This window comes from Mercurialis annua, linkage group LG2, assembly GCF_937616625.2.
Source record: "Mercurialis annua linkage group LG2, ddMerAnnu1.2, whole genome shotgun sequence".
In the NCBI taxonomy this organism is placed as follows: domain Eukaryota; kingdom Viridiplantae; phylum Streptophyta; class Magnoliopsida; order Malpighiales; family Euphorbiaceae; genus Mercurialis; species Mercurialis annua.
This window is the reverse complement of record NC_065571.1, coordinates 55,385,079-55,407,488: the sequence shown is the minus strand read 5'-3', so window position 1 is coordinate 55,407,488 and position 22,410 is coordinate 55,385,079. Positions and strand designations below refer to the sequence as shown.

The following is a 22,410-nucleotide window of genomic DNA, read 5'->3' as shown; positions in this document are numbered from 1 at the left end:
GCATTTGGCGATTGAGAATCTTTTAATTATTATTTACTTTTTTATTATTAAGTTGTTCACATGGCTAACGCACCATTGGTTTGTTGCACGAATGACGAGGCACAACAGTTACGTGCAATAATTTTTTTTCTTGAACAAGTCCGACTATAAGACGACAACTTTAAATCTTTTATATTCAGATTAATTTCTATTTGAAAAATGTAAGTCCTTTATGGAAAGCAAATTCTAGTCTCAATTGTTAAACAACCGCATACATGAGTATGATTCGACTCCGCAACGTCACTTAAACTAGAGAATACCTTACCACCTCACTTAACGATTCTATCTTTACCGTTAAAAGATTTTGAATCCATTTTTAATTTTTGATTCACGATAAACAAATTTTAATATGCACTTTTTTGATAAATGTTAATCCATAAAAAAAATAAAATTATTATTGCTTATTTTCTTAATCATTATTAGCACATCATTAACACCTTAATTGGTTTGTTGCATGAGTGAGTGCCGACCGTTATATTAGTATATAATTATCCAATTAAAACAACATACAAGTCAAAGACGAAAATAAACCATAAAGGCATTAATTACAGCAGAAGGAAAAAGCTACAGGCGGCAAAAATAAACATCTTCCCATCCAATTTAATATCAGATTCATTCTCATAAGTGCTGTACTTTGAAATTTTACTGGTACAGTGAGCCTCATCATTTGTTATGTTAAGGCATCTATGTGAAAGCATTTCAAATTAACACAAAAGAAGAACACTCTCATTTCAATCCGAATAGAAGTAGCCACTTCTTTATTACGATAAAGATAACATTGCTGTTTCAAAACAAAAGAGGCAATGCTCCCTTGAAATCCACAAGAACAACATTCAGGGTGGATTACATAGGAACACCACATTACACTACATTGACATCACTTTCACCAGTAACTTAAAAAGCCTTTAAAATTTCATCAACACTAGATACTGTAAACTCGCCGCCTTGTTCGACATTTGCAGCCTTCACCTTAAGGTCATCAACCAATAGAGCAAACCTCCTCGACCGAGTTCCAAGTCCCTTCTCGTTCAAATCAAGCTCAAGTCCAAGAGCATGGGTATATGTAGCAGAGCCATCAGCAAGAAACTTAACGTGCTTGTTCTCAGGGTAAGTTTTGGCCCATGCCTTCATTACAAAGGGGTCGTTCACTGCAACCAATACCCAACACTAATAGTTTAGATGTCAAAACAAAATACCTGACAATATAATCATGCCCTTTACTTAGTTCAATACTACTCTAAAATTCAGTTCATTTACAAATAAACCAATGCAAGTAATCTAGCCTTTAAACTGTTACCTATTAGGGCTATTCCGGACTAGGGAACCTGCCTATATACCATACCTAGAACTTCCTATCCGTGGAACCCAAAGGGGGTTCATTTAGAAACTCATTTGACATAAATATGACTAATTCTACTAGATCTTCAAAAATAGAATTACTAAATAAATTTAAAAATAACCAAATATAACTATGTTCATTTACAAATAAATTCCACAAACTTTTGTAGAATTCATTTGAACCAAACAAACCATTAATCTCAAACAATAAGCTTGAAAGTAACTTCCAACAAAATAGTAGACTATCACCACTAGCATATTTGCATTTCACACAACTTTTTCATCTACGCAAGCATGTTCACTACATGGAAAACACTCGGTATACTCTGTATAACTTCCGACAAATACTCCAAGTGTATCGCACCTAACGAACAAATAATTACAGAGAAAGCAAGCACTTTGATTAATCTTTAAACATACTGATCAAAATACAATGCATCATGTAAATTTCACTCTTACTGATAAATCCAATAAATACTATAGTAAACTCAGAAATCAGCAATTAACGGCAATCAAAAATCAACAAACACGGATCATATTTAAACTCAATAATCAGTTAAATTAACAAGAAACATACCGCTAAGGCAAAGAATTTCAGCAACTCCCTTCGATTTCAACTCATCAGCTTTCTCGATAAATCCAGGCACGTGCTTCAAGCTATACAATTACAAATACAATACACATCAATCACACCAAATCAAAATCCTCAATTAAAATAAAAAAATCATTTCTAGGTTTATACCTGCAAGTAGGAGTGAAAGCACCGGGAACGCCGATGATAACGACCTTCTTACCGGCGGCGAGAGTGTGAATAGAGACCTGCTGGAGCTGATCTTGCTCGTCAAAGTGAGCAAGAGTTCCTTCCGGTAGGGTATCTCCAACGGCGATCGGAGCCATTTAAATAATTTTTAGTGATTAATTTTTTTTTTCTTTCGGAATTGCGATCGAAATGGTTGACAAGTGAGTAGAACTGAGAGGCGAAGCGTGTTTATATATAGAATGGGTTCGGGTCCATTAAATTGTATTTGATAAAGTTTTGGCGTCCGCTTAGTAGGGTCGGCTTGGAGGCTGGAGCTATTGCAGTTGAGCTGTTCCATGTTGAACGAAGGATCACTTTACTCCCTGAACTTGGCGCAAAGTATCAAAAACATCTAAATTGAAAAAATCGGATCACTTTTACCCTGAACTTGGCAAAACCGGCTCAAAAACCCCTCTTGTGCTGACGTGGCACATAATTAGAGAGTGGGATTTATAAAAATTATAACTCTCTTAACAGCACCCTCTTCCTCCACCCTCTTCCTCCATTGTCCACCACCCAAAACGACCAACCACCGCTCAAATCCGACCAAGCATCCCCAAAAAAGTTGGATCGTCTCCGTTGAGAGACGGAGACGACGAGCTTCGTCTATGTGAGAGACGAGTTCGTCGTCTCTCACAGAGACGAGTTCGTCGTCTCTGTGAGAGACGGATCTCGCCGTCTCTAACAGAGACGGCGATGAGCAGCTGCCGGAGAAGAATCCGACAGCTGCTCATCGTTTTTTTTTAAAAAATTGGATATTTTTTGTAAAAAATACATAAAGATCCCTTATATTTTTAGTTAATAAAAAATTGATATATAAACTTTTAAAATTAATTTGATTTTTTAATTATTATGGATTAATTTGAAAGAATAAATAAAATTTAGGATCATTTTAACCTTTTTTCCATTAAAAACCACCTAATACCGGAGAGTGTATCTTACTCTCTTTGGTGAGAGTGGGGAGAGTGGTTTTTGTACCGATTTTGACAAGTTTAGGGTAACAGTGATCTCATTTTGCTAATTTTGACGTTTTTTATACTTTGTGCCAAGTTTAGGGGTAAAATGATCCTTTATTCGTTCCATGTTTTAATATTGGATTAGGATTCCCTCAAGTTTAAATGAACTTTAGGGGGTCATGTTCATGATCTACACCGTTCATTTATAATGAACGGTTTAGATTAATTTGATTAAGATCGTACCTTTTTAATCTACACCGTTCATTATATAAATGAACGGTGTAGATCGTGAACATGACCCTCTCAAGTTCAAAATGAACTTTATGGAATCTCAATCCTTTAATATTATATTTAGATCTTATTTATAAATTCAAATTAATTGAATAATAAAAATAATAAATAAATAGGTTTTTGTTAAGAGCATTCCCAAAATAATGCTACATGCTAATACTATAATGTAGCACTGAGTCATTATTATTGCTAAATTTAACATATACTATATTCTATGTAAAATTTAGTATGAATTATAGCATATGCTAAATTTCAACAACCAAACAAAATTTATTTTCAGTTATGATTTTATTATTATTTATTAGTTTTTTTTAAATTTTTTTACGATTCCGATTGATTAAATTTTTAATTATAAACCTCATGCCCGTATATTAAAATAATTTATAATTTTTTTTTTATAATTCAACAATTCACTTAACAATTCTATTTAAAAGAGTTTATTATTATATAAAATATAAAATAAAAATTATTATTTCATATTGCCGAACCGAAAGACAGTATTTTTGTACGTGATCGTAGTATAATTTAAGAAAATTATAAAATATATGATTGATTTTTTTGTAACATAGTAAAAAAAGTTAATAGATAATTATCATAATAAGCAATTATAACATTTTTTTTTAATTTTTTACATTGAAAATAAATTTAGAAAATTATATTAAATATACTATTTTATCATTTTTTCATATTAAATTTAGCATAAAAAATAACAATGCATTATAGATGCTCTAACATTTAATTAATTGAATTCATGAATATAACACGAATCTGGTATGGTATCAATTGTATTTCTAATGAAATGTAGCTTTTATACATCTAAGATTTAGTCAAATTATGTATTTGGATCAAACTATATAAAGCTTCGAAGTCACTTTGCAGTTTAAAATTTTAATTTTAATAATTCAAATACAATTAGTACTATTATTTTATAAATTTATAAAAAGTTAATAGTTTATTAATAAAAATATATTAACATGGATGTTGTAATATATATTATTATATCACATTCGATATTCAAATCAATAATTTTATTATTAAATATTTGATGATGAATTATAGAAAATGAATTTTAAAATTTCAAAGTTAAAATTCATACTAAATCATAAAACACGTCAGAGTTTATGACTTATTTGGCCACTGTCCTTAAATTTTATAAACGAGAAATAAAGTGATTTAAAGTTAATTGGTTTAGGGTTAATTTCTAAAAAAATCACGAACTTTACATGAAGTTTCATTTTAATCATGACCTTTAAAAGTTGCCATTTAAAAGCACGAACTTTCATTTTGTTTCAAAGCTATCATTTCAGTGTATTTTTATTGATTAAATTTTTCAATAAACCATTAATGAAAGACCCAAATTATAAATCGACATTAAATCTTATTATCTTTTAGTTAGAGTATATAGGATTATCTTTTAGTTAGAGTATATAGGATAAAATATACCGGATTTTACTTTGGCGATAGATTTGAAACAAAATGAAAGTTCGTGCCTTTAAATGACAGTTTTTAAAGTTCATGATTAAAATGAAACTTCGTGTAAAGTTCATGATTTTTTAGGAATTAACCCATTGGTTTATAACTAACTACAACATTGTTAATTATTGATAACATAGTGATGACACTACATAGGGGTGAAGCAATCTCGCCGAAAGTAAGTACTGCTAAGTCAAACAATTTACCGTTCTAGTGTCTAGGGGGATCGTTGAGCTACAGGAAATGAGGCCAGACCTCGGACAAATACCTGACACAGATTGTCAAGAAAGATCTTCCCGAGCTATGATGGTCGCCATCACAGCTTGATCAACTAATGCCATTAGGTCGAACATGTGCCATCCGTGAATGAGATGGGGCGCCTAATGCATCTCGGATTAACACTCACGTGTAATTGATTCTGGGGATCACAAAAGATCCTTCGACAAGTATAAAAATAATGTTCCATGCGCCAGAGCACTTAACAAACCGCGCTAAATGCGGGAGACCATAGCATGTAAGCATAACAAAAATTGGGGACAAGAGAAGGAGAAGAGGACAACGCAACAAGATTTGCACAAATTTCACTATAAAAATAACCTTACGTCTAAACTCTAAGGTAATTATGTTTTAAGAGTATAATGGAAAGTTAACAAAAAAATTTAGCTTAGCTTTTGCAGTGAAAATAAGAATTTTTTTTTCAATTCGAACTAGATGAGTTGTTGTGACTATTTATTTTATCTCTAATCTGCTGACAATCTGAACCGAACCTCATTCTAATCTTAACTTTACGATAAATTTTATTTTTTTCCTTGAAATTCTTTTGACGGCATTCCGGATTAGAGCCTACCTAAATCTTTTGATAGTTCCACCCCCACTGTATATGTATATTAAAGTTTAATTTTCTCGAATAGCATACATTTCATATAGTTGATTTTACTGACTTTTATTGACAGAATTCAATTTATCTTGATGGTAAAAAGTGATAAAAATATTATAAAAGAGAGTCTAATATAATCGAGATCTGTTTGCTTCTAGTTTAATTGAGCAACATGTTCTAATTAATTAGGGAGAGATCCAAAAGCTTGTGGATCATTAATGGAGTTCAAAGTCTTCGCATCAATTTGCAAGTCTAGTAAACGACCCATCATGTGATGGTTGAAGCTCAAATCATGGACATTCGACTTGACTCTACAATTTCTTGCTTACAAATAATGATTTCACATCAATTTGCCCTTTTTATTTCTTATTTTTCATCGCAACTTGTTGTAGAAAACCAAATATTCTACTTACTAGCATAAACTCATGTGTTTATGGCTTAAATGCTAATAAAACACATACTTGAGTCCCTGTATTTGCCCACTTATTGGCATAGAATTCCTACACTTATATTGTCAACACTGAGTCCCTACTCTTATAATTTTGTAGAAATGACGCCCCTGTCACGAAAATAAAATACGTGTACTTCACACAGTATTAAATTATAATAAGTTTTTATTCGTTTCATTCTTTACGTTTATTAAAATCTAGTCCCCGTACTTTTATTTTTGTCGACATTAAGTCTCTAAACTGTTTTTTTTAGTCTAAATTGACATAGTTAACACTTTTATGTGACAGAATAATCCAATGTCTATAAAATTGAAAGTTTAACGATTCAATGTTGACAGATAGACATGTAAGAATCTAATGCCAAAAATAGGACAAATTATGGGATCTATATATGCGTTGTTCCAAAAATAATATAAATAACTTATACTTAGTATATTTTGCAATTTCGATAATATTTTTTATTTTTTATAATTTGAAACACTAATTTTATTTACAGTTCGATCACCAATCTAAATTTTTGATCAAATGATGCTGATGTGGAACGCTAGTACTCCGAAACAAAGGATATAGTAATACATTAACATATTTATTGATTATATTTTTAACTGGTTATTAAAATTGCAACAAAATAAAAATTTATATTTCAAATTATAAAAACTTCAAATTTATATTAAAATTACAAAACACACTTAATTCATACTAATTTATTTACATTTTAACTAACTTTAATTTCATCACTACATCAAGTCTAGTTTGAATATAATTTTCTTGAATCATACACATTTTTATGTAATCATGCCAAAATTAAGAAACCTAATTCAAATTTGCAAATTACTACAAAAAATCAAACACCACCATCTTTGATTTGATGAGATACAACAGATTTATCCAATTCTTCCTCTTCAATTGCATCCCCCTCATCAAAAATCCTACCATCCTCATTACCATAAGCTCTACAACACACCAAATAGTAAAAGAAATTCAATACACTAAGCCCCGAAAGTATCCAATAATAATAATCATAGTGACCCTTATTCAAATTATCCGATACCCAACTCACTCTCGTATTATTATTTTTAGTGGCTCGGTTCAAACTTCCAACGATAAGGCTCCCTACCAAATTCCCAAACGCCATACCGAGCGAAAATAAAGCGACTCCTATACTTGTCATATTCTTCGGAAACTGCGAATAATAGAATTCTATTTGCCCGATCGCATTCAACGCCTCGGAAATTCCGGTAAGGCAATGCTGAGGCACAAGCCACATTGCGGACATGTTGACTAGACCCTTAGGCTTATCACCAAGACCTTGATTTAACGCCATTACGCGACGCTGGTGCTCTACTAAGCCAGCCATTGCGGTGGCTAGACACGAGATGACTAATCCGATTCCCATCCGCTGTTTATTCGTTAGTCCTCGAGGTCGTTTAGTGATTTTTGCGATTAACGGGACTAAAACTCGATCGTAAATGGCGACCCAAATTGTTAATGTGAGTATTGTGAATACACCGAATGAGCCTGCGGGTATTTCGGCCTTGCCTATGAAATGCCGGTCCATGGTTTGAGCTTGGAGTACAGGAAATGAGTGTTGGCTGATTGTGACTGCGATTATGATGCCGCTGGACCATATTGGTAGGACTTTTATTAATGCTTTTAGCTCTTCTACTTGTTTTACTGTGCAGAGACTCCATGGATCTACGGCTAGTCCATCGTTGTCTAAGTCCTTGTCAGGATTTTTAATTATGCAAGCTTTGTTTAGAAATCTGAGATAGCAAAGAAAAAAGAAGTTCATGTAAGCAAAATGAAAGTTCGGTTACTAAAATGTAAAAAATAAAACGTCGATAATTGTTGTATAAGAAGTATATGTATAATTCACTAACTGTAAAAATATTTAACTCGTTTAAATTCAACTATTAAATGAGTATTTTGGTTCAACTTTTTACGTGGAACTAGTTAGATCAAGACTAATAGAGATAGTATTAGAGCCGAGTCGGACATGGTGAATTGGACTTTGAAAAAAAAAAGTGTCACTTAAATACAAAACTCAATGTTGGTTTCAACATAAATTCTTTGGTGATGATGATGTCACAAATTTAAAGGAATGAATATAAATTCCACATAATAATAATTTATATTTAACCAGTGATTTAAGAACCGGACTAGACTAGACGGTTCAAGGAGTTGAACCGAGAACTAGCCAACTGAGCTGTCTAACTAAACTTAAAAACTAAAAAGAATTGGTCCAACTGAATTGAACCGGCAGTTGAACCAGTGATCCAACCGGTTAGTCTGAATTAACCATTTTGTACGGGTGATTTGGGCCCGAATCCGAGTTGTTGCTCTGAAATTTTGATTGCATTAATATGGATATAAATAAAATACCTGAATATTTCAAAAAAATTACCTGAGTTTTGATGTTGGCATGACAAACTTTGAGCCTTTCTGATAAAACCATTTATCAGAATCACTAGAATTCAAAGAAATATGTTTATTCTTCCAAGTAGCAGAAACTACTCTCGCAAAACTCGAAAGCAAACTCGTATTCGCCTTGAGTTTAATATAACGAGACGAACCCATAAGAAACAGACTAATCGAAACCAACATGCACCCGACCGGAACCCCAAACCCAACGACCCAACCAGCATAATCTTGAATAGCCACAATGAAAATAACCGAAACCATAACCGATATTCCGATCGAGGCATAATACCAGTTAAAAAAGCTCTGTAATGTTTTTTCATTTCTTGGATTGTTCGGATTGTCAAATTGGTCTGCACCAAATGCTAAGGAACATGGCCGGATTCCGCCGGCGCCGATTGCCATGAAACCAAATGAAGATAGAAGAAATAATATTTGGCCTGCATTTGGAGATATGCAGCCTTTTAAATTCCCATCTATTTGGGGACAATGTGGCGGTCTTGCTCCGGGGAAAACTGCCGTTAGCCATAGCAGAATCATTCCCTGAATCATCAAGATTAAATAGTTGTGATATTTTTTATTTTTTCCATGAACCGAACATAGCTTTTCGTTTAAAATTGATAAAAGACGTAAAAATTTAAACTCTATGTGAATCTTTTTATATCGTTAAACCTAAATTGATCATTATATCAGATTATAATCTGGAACGGGGAAACTTACGATAAGGCTGATGAATGTTCCGAGGACGATGACACGAAACCGACCTAAGTAAGAATCGGAGAGGAAAGCTCCGATGATAGGCGTAAAATACGAAATGGCTAACCATAAAAATAATATAGTAGCTCCATCAACATTGCTGAAATTGTATTCTTTTTGCAAGTACACGATCATATTTTGCTTGAAGCCCAACTCCAGCAACTTTTTCAAATGCCTCATTTGCTGTAATAATACATCAAAATTAGCTCAAAACATATAATCCTGACTTATTTTTTCTTGTTTAAACTGATCAAAATAGAAAGAAAAAAAATACCTATGATAAAAGGCATGGTTCTGAGGCCACCCTTTTTCATTTTAACAACCTGGGTTGTTTTCTTCTCATCATCTGCTGCTGAAATCTCCATTATTCTTGATTTCTTGTACTGCAAGTAATTAGTCTTGTTTTTATTATTACGTAGCTATACATTTATAGGAATTAGTAAAACAAGAACAAAGAATTGGACATTAGAGTAAAATGTGGTGGAGATTACAATGAATACAAGAGGATCACTATATATCAAATTATTAATATACGGTTTTGGCTTATTGAAATGGCATAATTGATAATTCTTTTACATATGCCTTCCAATGATGTTCTAGTCAGATTGCGCATTTATAGATATTGTCACTTAGAAAAATCCATTCATTTGGCATCAGCACCACTGTTAAGTGATAGACACTTTAAGACAATTACATGTATTTAAAAATGTACTTTATTGACATAAAATAAGCTAATTTATAAAAATAAATACTACAATCATTCTTATTTAATTAAGTAGTGATCTTATGTAAAATTAATAAATAAGAGATTTAAATCGTAGTTAGTTAATTAATTAGGATAAATATAATTTTTATTCATTTAAATAATAGCCAAGCATCTATAACTTGAAAAAAAAAAAGGTTTAAATATGGTATTAAAGGAGATTAAAGGGAAAAAAGAATATTGGTAATGCGTTATGATCATATTTTTATCATGAGGACGTTACTCTTTATTCTCATTAAAACTACACTTTTGAAGTGAGGCCAGGTAAGATCATCATATGCTTATTGTGACTAAAAATTGGACAAATGCCAAAGTTATTTCTTTCTCACGCAGTATATATGGATAAAAGTACAAAGTAAAAACAATACGAACAACACTAACAACTCTAGATTGTTTTAAGGCTGAATCATTCAATCACATCTTTAACTTCAAATTCTTTAATTTTAGCCCATTTTTTGATATTTAATTTTAATTGTAGTCATTTATTTAAATTGAAGTGAAAAAAAAGTTAATATTTTTCACTTTACTTCAGATTTAAATTTATAATAAAAATATAAATTAAAATAATATATGAAGCAATATAAAAAATATAAACTTTTTTTTTCCAATCTAATTTGAACAAATTGATGCAATTAAAACTGAAAAAATAAAAATAAAAAAAATTGAGAATTTTAAAAGGTGAGAACTTAAACAAAATAAGTTAAAAATCAAGATATTTTTGAATGGTTAAATTTTATTTTAATAATTTTATTGATTTTTTAAAGAAAGGCATATATATGGGTTAAATTAAATTTTATTTTAATAATTTTGCATCCGATATTTTAATGTTTATTTGTTCTTTTTTAAAAATTATATTTATATCTATATCTTGTTTTTATATTTAATTTATTTTAATTTTTAGGTTCTATTTTAAAAGAAAAGGATTGTGTATTACACACGATGTGAAATGCGCGTGAGACAAACCTAATTATTCTAATTCATTTTATTTTCATTTGATATTTTTAATATTCATATCTTATAATTTAATTACAATTTCCTTAGTGAGTGAGTATATTAAAATAAAATTATTATAGTAATAAAAAATAATATACAATTATTATTAAATTATTTTTCGTTTTATATATAATAAATAATCAGTGAGTAATAAAATATTAAATGACGATTCACATTATAAGCCACATATGAAACATGTAAAATGACACTAGTTTTTATAAAATACTCTCTCTGCTATAATATATTTGTCCACTTTATTATTTTATTTATCATATAATTTAAGAAAATAAATTAATATTATGAACCTTTACAATTTGTTTCTATTTTTTTACTATACTCTTATTGAATGTAGCCACGATTTAGTTATAGTAGTATATCTTAATAAATAGTATTTCCTCCGCCCCAAATTGATAGACAGTTTAGGACTAACACAAATATTAAGGAATTTAGAAAATCTATATAAAATGAGTAATTTCATAAAAACATATCATATTTACTCTTATTTAATGTAATGTTGACTTTGCTTTTTAGTGGTGTTTGCTCTTCTTTTAATATAGGGTTAATTACATATAAAATCACCACCTTTACACGAAATTGCAAAAATAACACGACCTTTAAAACGTGGCAATTCAGGGCACCACCTTTCATTTCTTTTCAAAAATAACACGGGCACAATTTTAGTGGCATTTTTGCTGACGTGGCATGACACGTGGCACTCTCATCGGGTGTCCAAGTCAGCAAAATTTTATCAAAAAACGTATCCATGTTGTTTTTGAAAAGAAATGAAAGGTGATGCCCTGAATTGACACGTTTTAAAGGTCGTGTTATTTTTGAAAATTCGTATAAAGGTGGTGATTTTATATGTAATTAACCCTTTAATATAATATAGTATAATTAATAAGGGTATCCATCCCATTTTATCATTTTAGTAATAAATGACTGTCTATAATTTGGGACAAATTTTTTTAGAATAGTGCCTATTAATTTGAGACGGAGGGAGTAATAAATAATAGCTCGTTAATGGGATTTAAATAAGTATAATCTAAAAAAATTAATTTTAAGGTTTGCTATTTAGTATTTACTAGAAATGGGCAATAATTTTGGAACAAACATATTAAAAAAATAAATAAGACAAAAAGTATTCTATAATAAAAATAATAATTAATATAATAAGATAATTTCACAGAAGAAATAGACAACTTTATTATGCAATTTTTTAACAAAAGTAACAATTAATGAGAGTAAATTAATAACAATAAAAAATTATTTTACTTTATTAATCTCGATGGAAAACTTATTTATCCGTTCTTAAACCGGACGGATGAAAAAATATTGTAATGGAAATGTTGAAAATGAAAAATACTATTTTTAAAAGAATTAATAATAAATAAACAAATAATACAAAAAACTCCTTAAATATTCTTAAAGGAACAAATAACCATCTTATAATTTGTTTTTAGATCACTTAAAGTGATCAAACTTTTTCTGTTAAAATTTTTTAACGATCACAACTGTTAACTGACATGTGTAAAAAAATTACAATTAAAATAAAATAAGAATGTACTTTAAAATAGCACTTGAGCTCTTAACCCAGTTGGTAAGGCTCTGTGTGCGTGAGGTCGTTCTTTCAACTCCGACTCTCCGCAGCACGTTGATTAAAAAAATAATTTAATAGCTAGACAATATATTTATAATAATAGCTAATTTCTGCTAACTTCCGCTAACTGTTTTAAAAAAATATGCTTACATGGACTATGCAAAAGTCATCTCCATCATTTCCTCCTTTCTTCTCTTTTTCAAAAATTACCTCTCCAATAGGCGACATAAAATAAACAACCAATTCCATTCCTGAAAATATTACCCAACAGTGAAGGAATGGAGCTTCATTAGCAATACACTATGGCCATGTTTGGTTCATATAATTGAATAACATGAAATAGAATAGTCATTCTTTAGTTTTTGAGAGAAGTACTTATTCCATAAAATTATGGAATAACAATACTTATTCCACAAAATTATGGAATACCAATTCCGTGGAATACCTATTCCATAAATCAAAGCAAAAAATTTTCATTTTATATGAAATAGCTATTCCATTCCGCACCTATTTCATGAACCAAACATGACCTATTTTGTATGGAAATAGATTCGGACACGGGAATAGACACAGAAAAATGACGTTTCCCAAAATTTAGAAAATAATTATGTAGAAAATGTGTTAATAATAAATATATATTCATATATGTTTATGAATATTAAAAATTCTAAAATTCTAAATATAATATATCTTTATATAAACAAGTTACTATTATATTATATAGAAAGATTAATTATTTAAAAACTACCTACGTTGAATATTTTTCGTTTACACCCTTACATAGAAAAAAAAATTGTTTGTATTCTTTTTTTCTGTATGGATAAATACAAACAAGTTCTTCAACTTTAAAAATATTCAAATAAGTCCTATTAATTAATTATTTTTAAAAAATTTATTAAAAAATTAAATAAATTAAAATACACTTCCGATCCACTACCGTACTCCTCCGATTTACGAACCTGCTACCGACCATATGGATTTTTTTTTGCAAAAATAATAATATTTTTTACTTTTTTCCGGTTTTCAGTCGAGGAGGAGGAGAAACCTCCTCGTTTGAGAAGAGGAGCAACACGGGAGGAGCATCAGCTCCCTGAGAAGAGGAACAACAACACCTCTTTTTAGGCGAGAAGGAGGAAAACCGGGGAAAAAGTAAAATAAATCAATTTTTTTAAAAAAATTTAGAAGAAAGTTTTTGTATAATTAATAACACTAACTCTAATTAGTATGTAAATTTAAATTGAAGGATTATTTTGAATTTTTTTTCAAATGAAAAGAGGTCAATTTAATGTTTTAGGATAGAGACGGAACCTTAACCCAAGAAATGGTGTAAATAGTTTTTTTTTTCAAGCTGGGTGGTTTTTATATAATTAGGCCTATATAAAATAGAATAAAAAATTTAAATATAAATATAATTAGATTTTTATGTCATTATGTGTTTAGAAAGAAAAAAAGTTTTTTTTTTGATAATTGAAGAGGAGAGAGCATTTGTGGGAAAAACTAAATCTACGATTTTAATAGTTTGCTACTCAACGTTTATGCCACTTGAGCTATAACTCTTTTTTTTTGTTCTAAAAAAAGGCAATTATTAGTTTTTTAAGATTTTTAAAAAGCGGCATCTAACTTTTATTATATACACAAACACCCCGAAACATTTTTCAAGAGTTTCTAAGAATTTCGAAGACAAATATTTTTGAAACGGAAAACGCACCTTTCTCGAGATTTCCCTGCATCGTAGGCAATATGTCGTCGTCTTCGATGTTAAGAATTGACAGGAGAAGCAACGGCAGTTGAAACAGTAGAAATACCTGTAAAGCTAGAAGTTCTTGACAAAAGAAGCTTCCTTATAGAAATGCTAGTTTGTTTTTCTTTAAGATATTAAAAATTTACGGTTGGTTCATCAAAATTAAAGATTTCTTGTTTTAGTAACATTAGTTCAGGTGGATCAAAAAAAGAATTGAGTTTCGATTCTTTTGATGAACAAGGTTGTTTGATAGTCAATGGAAGAATTGGATTTAGAGATTGCATTTTTCAAATTTTTTAAAGTACAGAAAAATTTAAAACATTTAGCAACAGTTTTTTTTCTTGCGCTGTATTTTTGTTATATTTGACTCTGGAGAGATAAAGTGAGATTTCTAAATCAGGGGAGTTTTTTTGGATTGGATTTTGAAGAATTAAGAAGCAATTAGTGGAGGATTGACAGATGGGTTTGTGCTATTGCACTTTCTGTTTGTTTTAACAGACTTTAATTATTTGCACCATTTTAAAAATTTAGAAGGCTTAAGTGGTTTAAAATTAAATAAAAGAGATTATGTGTTTCTTAAGGAATACTTGAGGATTTGTTTGTACCTTATGCCTTATAAATATAAAATTTGAAGTCTTACAAGTATTTTTGGAAACAAAAATGTTACATTGAAAATCATTCTATGCAACATAACATATAACATTTCCGTCTATGTATAATGGAGCTGTTTTTATTAATTAATTCTCTAAATTTAAGTAAGTAAAACAAGTACAATCATTATTTATATAAAATATGTATATACATATTTTCAAGAATAAATCTCCACGGAGTTTGATTATCTAAAATGTGCAAAAATGAATCTCATCTAAAAATAATAATAATAATAATATCGTCTTATGTAAAGAATTAATGTAAATTAATTTTCTTTTTTCCGCTCCCTGAACTTTTAGCTCAGTCCCCATGCCTGCAAAACAGAATGGTGTTTGCAAAGTTATTAAAAAGAAAAACTTAAAAAGATTTGGACTTATTGCACAATAGATATCATTACGAGAGCGCATTTGGTTCAAACCAAACCAAAATAGTCAGTTCGGTTGAATTTTGGTTCTTCAGTTAGTGCTAAAATTTATCCGATATTTTGTATGTCCAAAACCGAACTGAAAAACCAATTTGTTTTGATAGCAAATTGAATTGATCAAATTTGTAGTCCGGTTTGGTTCGATTTTGCACACTCTAAATATCGTAACAGCACAGTTTGATGGAATAAAAGAAAAAAAAAGATGCAATGTTTAACCTGAATTCGACCATCTGAGGTTCCGATGACTAACATTTCTTCGTTAGTATCAAGAGCCATGCAAAGAATCCTAGCCCCTTCAATGCCAGTTTGTAATGTTTCAACTCTAGTTTGGTTTTTCTGATCCCAAATTTCTACAATTCCTCCCTTAGACCCTAAATAGATTAGCTCTGAACTTATTACCATAGCTCTTACTTCCAATGTTGTTGCCAATGCACCAACCTGACCATAGTTTGATGCATTCCAAATCTAAAAAAACAAAATACGTTAGCGTCAAATAACCAATTCACCCAAAAGTTTAAATTGTTAAGTGAAGTTCGACTATCGGTTTATTATCTCTAATACAACTCTGCACACAAATATTTATTAGACAGTCATTAGTCAAATTAGAAATGGCCAAGGATTAAATTCTAAACTTTTCGATCATAAAAGTTCTGATATCATATAACTTTTATCGCGATGTCAGGATCCCGTAAATCTCAAAATCAAACATTCCCCTTCACCATTGTAATTGAGAAATATAAGTGACAAATAAAATTAGAGATGATCCTTTTTAAGTTATACCTTAATAGCTGCTCCATCTAAGGCAGAGCTGGCTGCATATATTAGTCCATTGCCAACTTGTAATGCATGTATAGGATTTGATTTTCCTATTAATTTTCTTAACCCATGTTGAATGGTAACAAGTGTTCCTGTTGCCAAATCTATTTCCTGAAAGAAAATATTTAATTCAGAAATTCAATTTAAGGAAAATATTTAATAATAATAATATATAGAGCAGGTGAATGTAACGAACCTGAACACTACTATCATGACATCCACAGTATAATTTTCCTTGTACAAGAGTTAAGCACTTGACATTTTTATTTGGATTCAACAATTTAGTACTTCCATTCCATGAATGAACCTGACAGGATTAAAAAAAAGGCGTTTTTCGGTTACATACTTGTATGAAAAATCATTTTAACTGTAATGAAAATAAGAAATATACCTTAACACCAGCACCTTGAGGAATGAAGCAAGAAATGCTGTTGGCAACCACTAGGTTATGAACCTGATCTTTCATGTCATGAACTTGTACACAATCCAATGTTTGGTTTCCGATGAGCCAGACCTAATTAATCATCAAACGATTAAAGAAATTTTCCTGAAAATTGAATTTTTGATCACGAAATAAGAAGAACTATAAGAGCATACTCGTGTAGTTCTATCCAGTGAACCGCTATATAATCTTTCTCCTGATTGTAAAACAACCAAGCTTGTTACAGCTTTTGTATGTTCTTTAATTTCTTGGATCAGATGAAGAATGCTTCCTCTACCGGTCCAAACCTTCAGAATCCGAAATATGAATTTATAATTATATATTTCTATATGAAAATTGGAAGTGTGAAGCTGATTTGTTGAATCAGTTTACCTTTATGGTTCCATCAGAATGGCCGGAAAATATTTTGTCTTTGAAGCAAGTAATTGATAATACTTCTCCACTCTCTCTGCAATCTACTTGAGCAAGTTCTTCATGGTTCCATAATTCCTGATACCAGACAAGCTCGTTCTATAAGCTATGTTGCACGAAAACTTCACAAATTCTACATTTCGGCATTTTATTTTCTGTTTTTTGAATATGCTTATGCATATATATATATATATATATATATATATATATATATATATATATATTTATAACCTATTCTAATAAAAAAAATATTGTTCTGCCGTTTCCTGTTTTAATATTTCTGATTTCAGCATTTCTGTTTCCGTGGTGCATAGTTTGTAAGTTTAAACAATTAATGAACTTACGGCACTATGATCACGCCCCTCGGAGAGTACATTCAGAATATCAACTGCCAAGGGAGATGATTTCTTAAGCTCTCTCAAACCTTTCTTGATATCTTTCATGCACGCAGTGAGATCTCGCAGCCCTTCTACAATTCAGAATGATGAGCATATACATAATCTTTCATTTAAGTAAACCACTTAGTGTAACTAAACTAGAGTTATTCGTACCAGGATCATTGATGAAGCTTTTTAGAGCAAGCAATGAAAGGACTTTGTCTTCTGCATCTTTTGCAGATTTAAAAATAGTAATGAAGCTTTTGAGCAAGCAAACTCGGGCCGCCCCTCGTATCCCGGTGTCTGGAAGAACACTAAGCATATGTACAAGCCATGTTGCTGACACAAAACATGCGGATTGTAGATCTGCATTTTTGCTCTTCATGCCTTCTGCTAAAGCCTCAAAGATTAAACCAAATTCATGACTCACTAAAGCAAATGCCACCTTTTTTTCCCAATTTTCAGCTGCATTCTCTTCTTCCTGTTGATTAATTAACACCAATTAAAGATTGACAATTTTTTATAAACTTATAAGGTAAGTTCTTTAGCAGTTTTAGAGAATCTGACCAATGTTTCTTCAATCTCTCCTGACGGATTTCCAACTTTCTCCACGCGCATAAGATTTCTGTAACTTTTCCTGAGTCCGGCGCGTTTCAGAAGAAAAGCTCTAGCAAGGGACTTTCCGGAGGCAGTGAATCTTCCTTGTAACGACATGATGGTTTCTGCAGCAGCTAATTGAGCAGCAGGAGATTCAGATTTTCCAAGGCACGAAATGAGGGTATCTATTGCCTCTTCTCGGTAGATGCTCATCTTTCTTGGAACAGCCTGCCATATGATCAATAGTTTGCTAGAACAATCATGCAATTTGATTTATTATTAATTGTTTATTATGTGAAAGAAACAGAAGTGGAAGGAATATAAATTTATTACCAGAAGATCAAGTTGAAGTAAGAGACCCGCCACGACAGGACATTGATCTTGTAGAGCTGTTTGCAGATAGTTAACAAGGCTGTGCATTGTACTTAATGGACCTTCATCCTTGATAATGTGCAGAATTTGCTCACTTAATGTCCTCCTAAGTAAAATCAAAGACTCAAATTTATTTCAGAAAATCCACAGTTTATGCAATTATAAAATGCTTGAACTCCAGACTGAACTTACCTGTTTAATTTGACTAATTCGAAGAAAAAACGAACTATTTCAAACCGTTCTCCATCGTTAGCGCTCACAAAACTGTCCAAAACTGGACCCAAATGAGCTTTATCAGCAATCATATTTCTACATTTTCCATATGCCTGCATGCATCTTGATAAAATCCCAACTGCTGCTATCCGTTCAGCAGGAAACTCAGCTTCGAAGCAGTCAGCAATACTTTCAATTACTTTGGTCGAAACAATCGCATTGCCGATAGAAACAACGATACTTTCTTCACTACTGCTCAGGATTTGTCCAAGTAAAAGCACAGCAGCTGTTTTAGGCATCAAGAACATCTTAAGCGCGTTGTCTTCTTTGTTCTTGATGACAGTTAAAAGAGAATCCACCATGTCCATCTCTAATAAGCTCATTGTAGTAGGCCTTAACAGATATAACAATACGACAGCTTCGAATAAACCCTTCTTGAAAAGCGCGACAATACATTCGACATCAGATTCAACTCTTGTAAGTGTCTGGATCACACACTTGTCTCTTGATCCCAGTTCAGACAGAAGAAAAACTGTTGATTTCAACACTCGTGGATCGACAGAATTGAAAAGAATCTCGACAAATCCGTTTATAACCGGTGGTTTTGACAGCATACTTTGAAATTCAAGATCCGTGTTCGCTTGCTGCCAGAATTGCTCAATACGAAGAACTGACATTTCAGATTCGTTCAGAATTTCAGACATACAAAGACTAGTAATAGCCTGTCGAAGCTCGCTCATCATGCTATCAAACGTAGCTTGACTAATGACACTGTTAGGAGAAGTAATCGGAGCTACTACTGTCGGCTTGACGTTTGTCTCAGTCTCTTCTCGTGGTTTTTCAGACTGGATCAACCCGAATTCCGGATTCTGTTCTTTCCAACTTGCAACAAGTCTTTTCAGAACATAATTTGTCTTAGGCAATTGGGTGTTATATAAACTCTGGCGCGTGATTGGACATGCTGAATGTCCTCTATCCATCCATTCCTGAATCGCCTTTCGTTCGTATGTCTGTCCTGTCTCGAGGGTCACCGGATCATCGAATAAATGGCTTGTTATCGGACAGACAAAATCCTTCGGAGGTGTGTGTTTTCCTGAGCCTGGAGGATTGTCAGCATCTCCCATTTCATGCTCTGCTGAAAAACTCCTGACATGAAAAATCCAAATATGATAAACTTGAAGTTGACAATGAAAAATTAAAATATTTACTTTTAAGAAAACGTACCTACTAGAATCTGCGGCAATCGTCTGTTTCCTTTTCTCGATTTGGCTTTTTTTAGGCTCAAACAATGCAAATTTTCTGTTCTTTACCTAAAAGACAATGACATTGTTAAATCAGTCAAGAACAGCTATTTAATTTCTTGTTATGAACGAATTATACCCGAACTTCCGCTTCAGATTCTGACGAAGAAGAAGAGTTAACTATATCTTCATCAAAAGAAGACTCTATGTCAGAATCAGAATCTGAAACTGGTGAAGCTGCCAATGCTTTGGAGTTCTGAAGTTTCAGAGTATTTGCAGATACTCTTTCAGGATAAGTTGATAGAGGAGACTTTGATCTGTTGCTGTCACTGAAACTCAAGAATTCAATTGATTTTGTTTCATCAGCCCAAATTGGCTGCAAATTGAAAAGAAATTAATAGAAAAAGTCAATAAATCAAGACTGAGATTGATTTGTCAAACTAAGACTTTTGTAGGACTAGAAAGTTAACAAGTTTAGCATAGAACATGCTAGTTAAAAGTCCTATTTAATTAATCATATATTCAACAAAAATTTCTATGAAATTATGACTTTGTAGAAACCAGAAAACTTGCAGGCTATTCAAATCTATTCTATTTAAAAACATAATAATTAAAATTTAAAATAATTTTTGAATATGCAAAGATTTAAAGTTGATGTATATGCATTATTAGTACATATAAATATCATATCTTATGTGAGAATGTAAATGAATTGACTATATTCCTAGCCATATATATGCATTCCAATCATATGGTTTTGAAGAAAAATCCAATAAAGTTTTCGGACTTGTCAAGTTGTCATATTATATATACAGTCCAAAACTGATTTTAGGCGGACCTACTTAAAATATTGATATTTTATTTAAAATAATACCACATATCAATTCTTGCTCAGTGCGGTTGACATATGCAAAAGCAAAAATCATCAAGGTGAATGAATCTATAAAAAATAAAATTACATGTACCAAAAATAAAAATAGAATTATAAAACCAATGTACTAAAACTAATATTTCGAAGAATTAAATCAAACCGGCCGATTTAATTGGTTTCATCGTGAAATGAAATCATTTTGGTTCATTTTTTTCTAACAAAATACGGTCAACCACTTTCAACCGTAAAAAATATTATCGAATATGTCAAACTGTAAAATTTATCAGATTGTTTGTTTATTGATTAACGAGTTATCCATTTATTAGTAGTAAATGTGTTTAAAGTATAAATATATATACTTATTAATTAAGAACCGGTTAAATCGATAATTAGGACCATCGATTCCATTCTTTTAATATTGATTAAAACACTAATAAAACCAATTTTTTTTTCAGATGATAAACCAATTAAGAAAATGAAATAAAAATAAAAATGTAAGCATTACATTATACCGTCCATTCTTGAACCCCAAATCCTCAATTTTGATCGTCCCATCTTCACCACCGTCCAATTTCTCAACCTTCAAGATCACCGACGGAGGTCTAATCACTCTATTTCCATCACCATTCTTCAAAATCTCTTGAAAATACTGAGCAAAAACTCTGCAATTCTCATCAAGAACATCTCCGTAATCACTCTCCAATTCTTTAAACTCCATAGCTTGCCCTCCACTCATCTTCGACAACAATTTCGAGCTCGGAAGAACAACAGACACGTCACAGTCACTCTCATAACCAATATAATTCACTGATGAAGAACAAGAATTAGAAATTCTAGACCGTTGATCGTTGAACCAATCAAGAACCGGTAAAATATGTACTAAAAACAATTCTTGAAAAATAACCGGAGCGATCTCGGACCGGGCCGACGACGGGTCTAAATAGAAGATGTTAAGGAGACTAAGGGATGCACTGATTGGTTGTTGTGTGAGAGTGTAGATTAGGGAGAGGAGGAAATTACAGAAAGGGGTATCGGAGTATGAAAGAAGGAGGCGTTCGGTGAGACGGAGAGATGAGGATTGAGCGGGAGAGTCCGGGGATAAAATGGTCTTTTCGATGGTTTCTACGGCTAGTTTTAATGGTTTAAGAGAATTGCGTTTGTTAGAGTGGGGAGTTGCTTTGTGGATGGAGAAGAGATAGTGGCGGAGGTCAGGTTGGGAGATGGCTTCGGAGAGGAAACTGCTGGTTCGGTGGAGGATTTCAGATGCTGATGTGGGGGCGGAGGTGGAGGCGGCGGCGGCGGAATTCATGGTGGTGGGAGTTAGGGATTTGAAATTGGGTTTATGGAGTAAAGATGTGAAAATGGGAAGTGTGATTTTTTTTTATGATTTTCAGTTGCTGGCGCGTAAGAGATTGGGACGGCCGTTGTAATTCTCAAATGACTAATTTGACCTTGATTTTAATGTTGCTTTAGACATATAAAGTGGTATTTTTGTGATTTTACAT

At 31.6% G+C, this 22,410-nt stretch overlaps 2 protein-coding genes and 1 pseudogene across 5 annotated transcripts; all 3 read right to left on the bottom strand.

The window, feature by feature from the left end:
- Positions 1–768: 768 nt before the first annotated feature.
- Positions 769–2,337, bottom strand: LOC126670617 (peroxiredoxin-2). Its single transcript, XM_050364385.1, has 3 exons — positions 2,120–2,337; positions 1,955–2,034; positions 769–1,187 (listed from the first exon to the last, which is right to left on the bottom strand). Exons 1-3 carry the CDS (start codon positions 2,272–2,274, stop codon positions 934–936), a joined length of 489 nt encoding a protein of 162 aa, XP_050220342.1. The 5' UTR covers positions 2,275–2,337; the 3' UTR covers positions 769–933.
- Positions 2,338–6,870: 4,533 nt separating this feature from the next.
- On the bottom strand, positions 6,871–9,999 carry LOC126669633 (protein NRT1/ PTR FAMILY 1.1-like; annotated as a pseudogene).
- Positions 10,000–15,200: 5,201 nt separating this feature from the next.
- Positions 15,201–22,236, bottom strand: LOC126669161 (putative E3 ubiquitin-protein ligase LIN). Of its 4 annotated transcripts, none has more exons than XM_050362540.2 (15): positions 21,411–22,236; positions 20,174–20,410; positions 20,018–20,103; positions 18,773–19,939; positions 18,542–18,686; positions 18,179–18,436; positions 17,786–18,092; positions 17,579–17,703; positions 17,196–17,312; positions 16,979–17,110; positions 16,773–16,895; positions 16,578–16,688; positions 16,346–16,492; positions 15,782–16,030; positions 15,201–15,454 (listed from the first exon to the last, which is right to left on the bottom strand). In XM_050362540.2, the coding sequence occupies exons 1-15, from the start codon at positions 22,212–22,214 to the stop codon at positions 15,437–15,439; spliced, it is 4,026 nt and encodes a 1,341-aa protein (XP_050218497.1). In that variant the 5' UTR covers positions 22,215–22,236; the 3' UTR covers positions 15,201–15,436. The 4 variants fall into 4 exon arrangements, with proteins under 4 accessions (XP_050218497.1, XP_050218498.1, XP_050218500.1 ...); XM_050362541.2 differs by having other exon boundaries at positions 18,773–19,936; XM_050362543.2 differs by having other exon boundaries at positions 20,174–20,357; positions 21,418–22,236.
- Between the last annotated feature and the right edge of the window lie 174 nt (positions 22,237–22,410).

Bases quoted from the DNA above. Each gene is read 5' to 3' on its own strand.
- LOC126670617 (XM_050364385.1), bottom strand. From the start codon at position 2,274: ATGGCTCCGATCGCCGTTGGAGATACCCTACCGGAAGGAACTCTTGCT. The intron at 2,035-2,119 runs GTATAAACCTAG...GTAATTGTATAG, and splicing joins GCTTTCACTCCTACTTGCAG to CTTGAAGCACGTGCCTGGAT. The intron at 1,188-1,954 runs GTATGTTTCTTG...TATTGGTTGCAG, and splicing joins TGAAATTCTTTGCCTTAGCG to TGAACGACCCCTTTGTAATG.
- LOC126669161 (XM_050362540.2), bottom strand. From the start codon at position 22,214: ATGAATTCCGCCGCCGCCGCCTCCACCTCCGCCCCCACATCAGCATCT. The intron at 18,687-18,772 runs GTAAGTTCAGTC...GATTTTACTTAG, and splicing joins GAATTAGTCAAATTAAACAG to GAGGACATTAAGTGAGCAAA. The intron at 18,093-18,178 runs GTCAGATTCTCT...ATTAATCAACAG, and splicing joins GAGAGATTGAAGAAACATTG to GAAGAAGAGAATGCAGCTGA.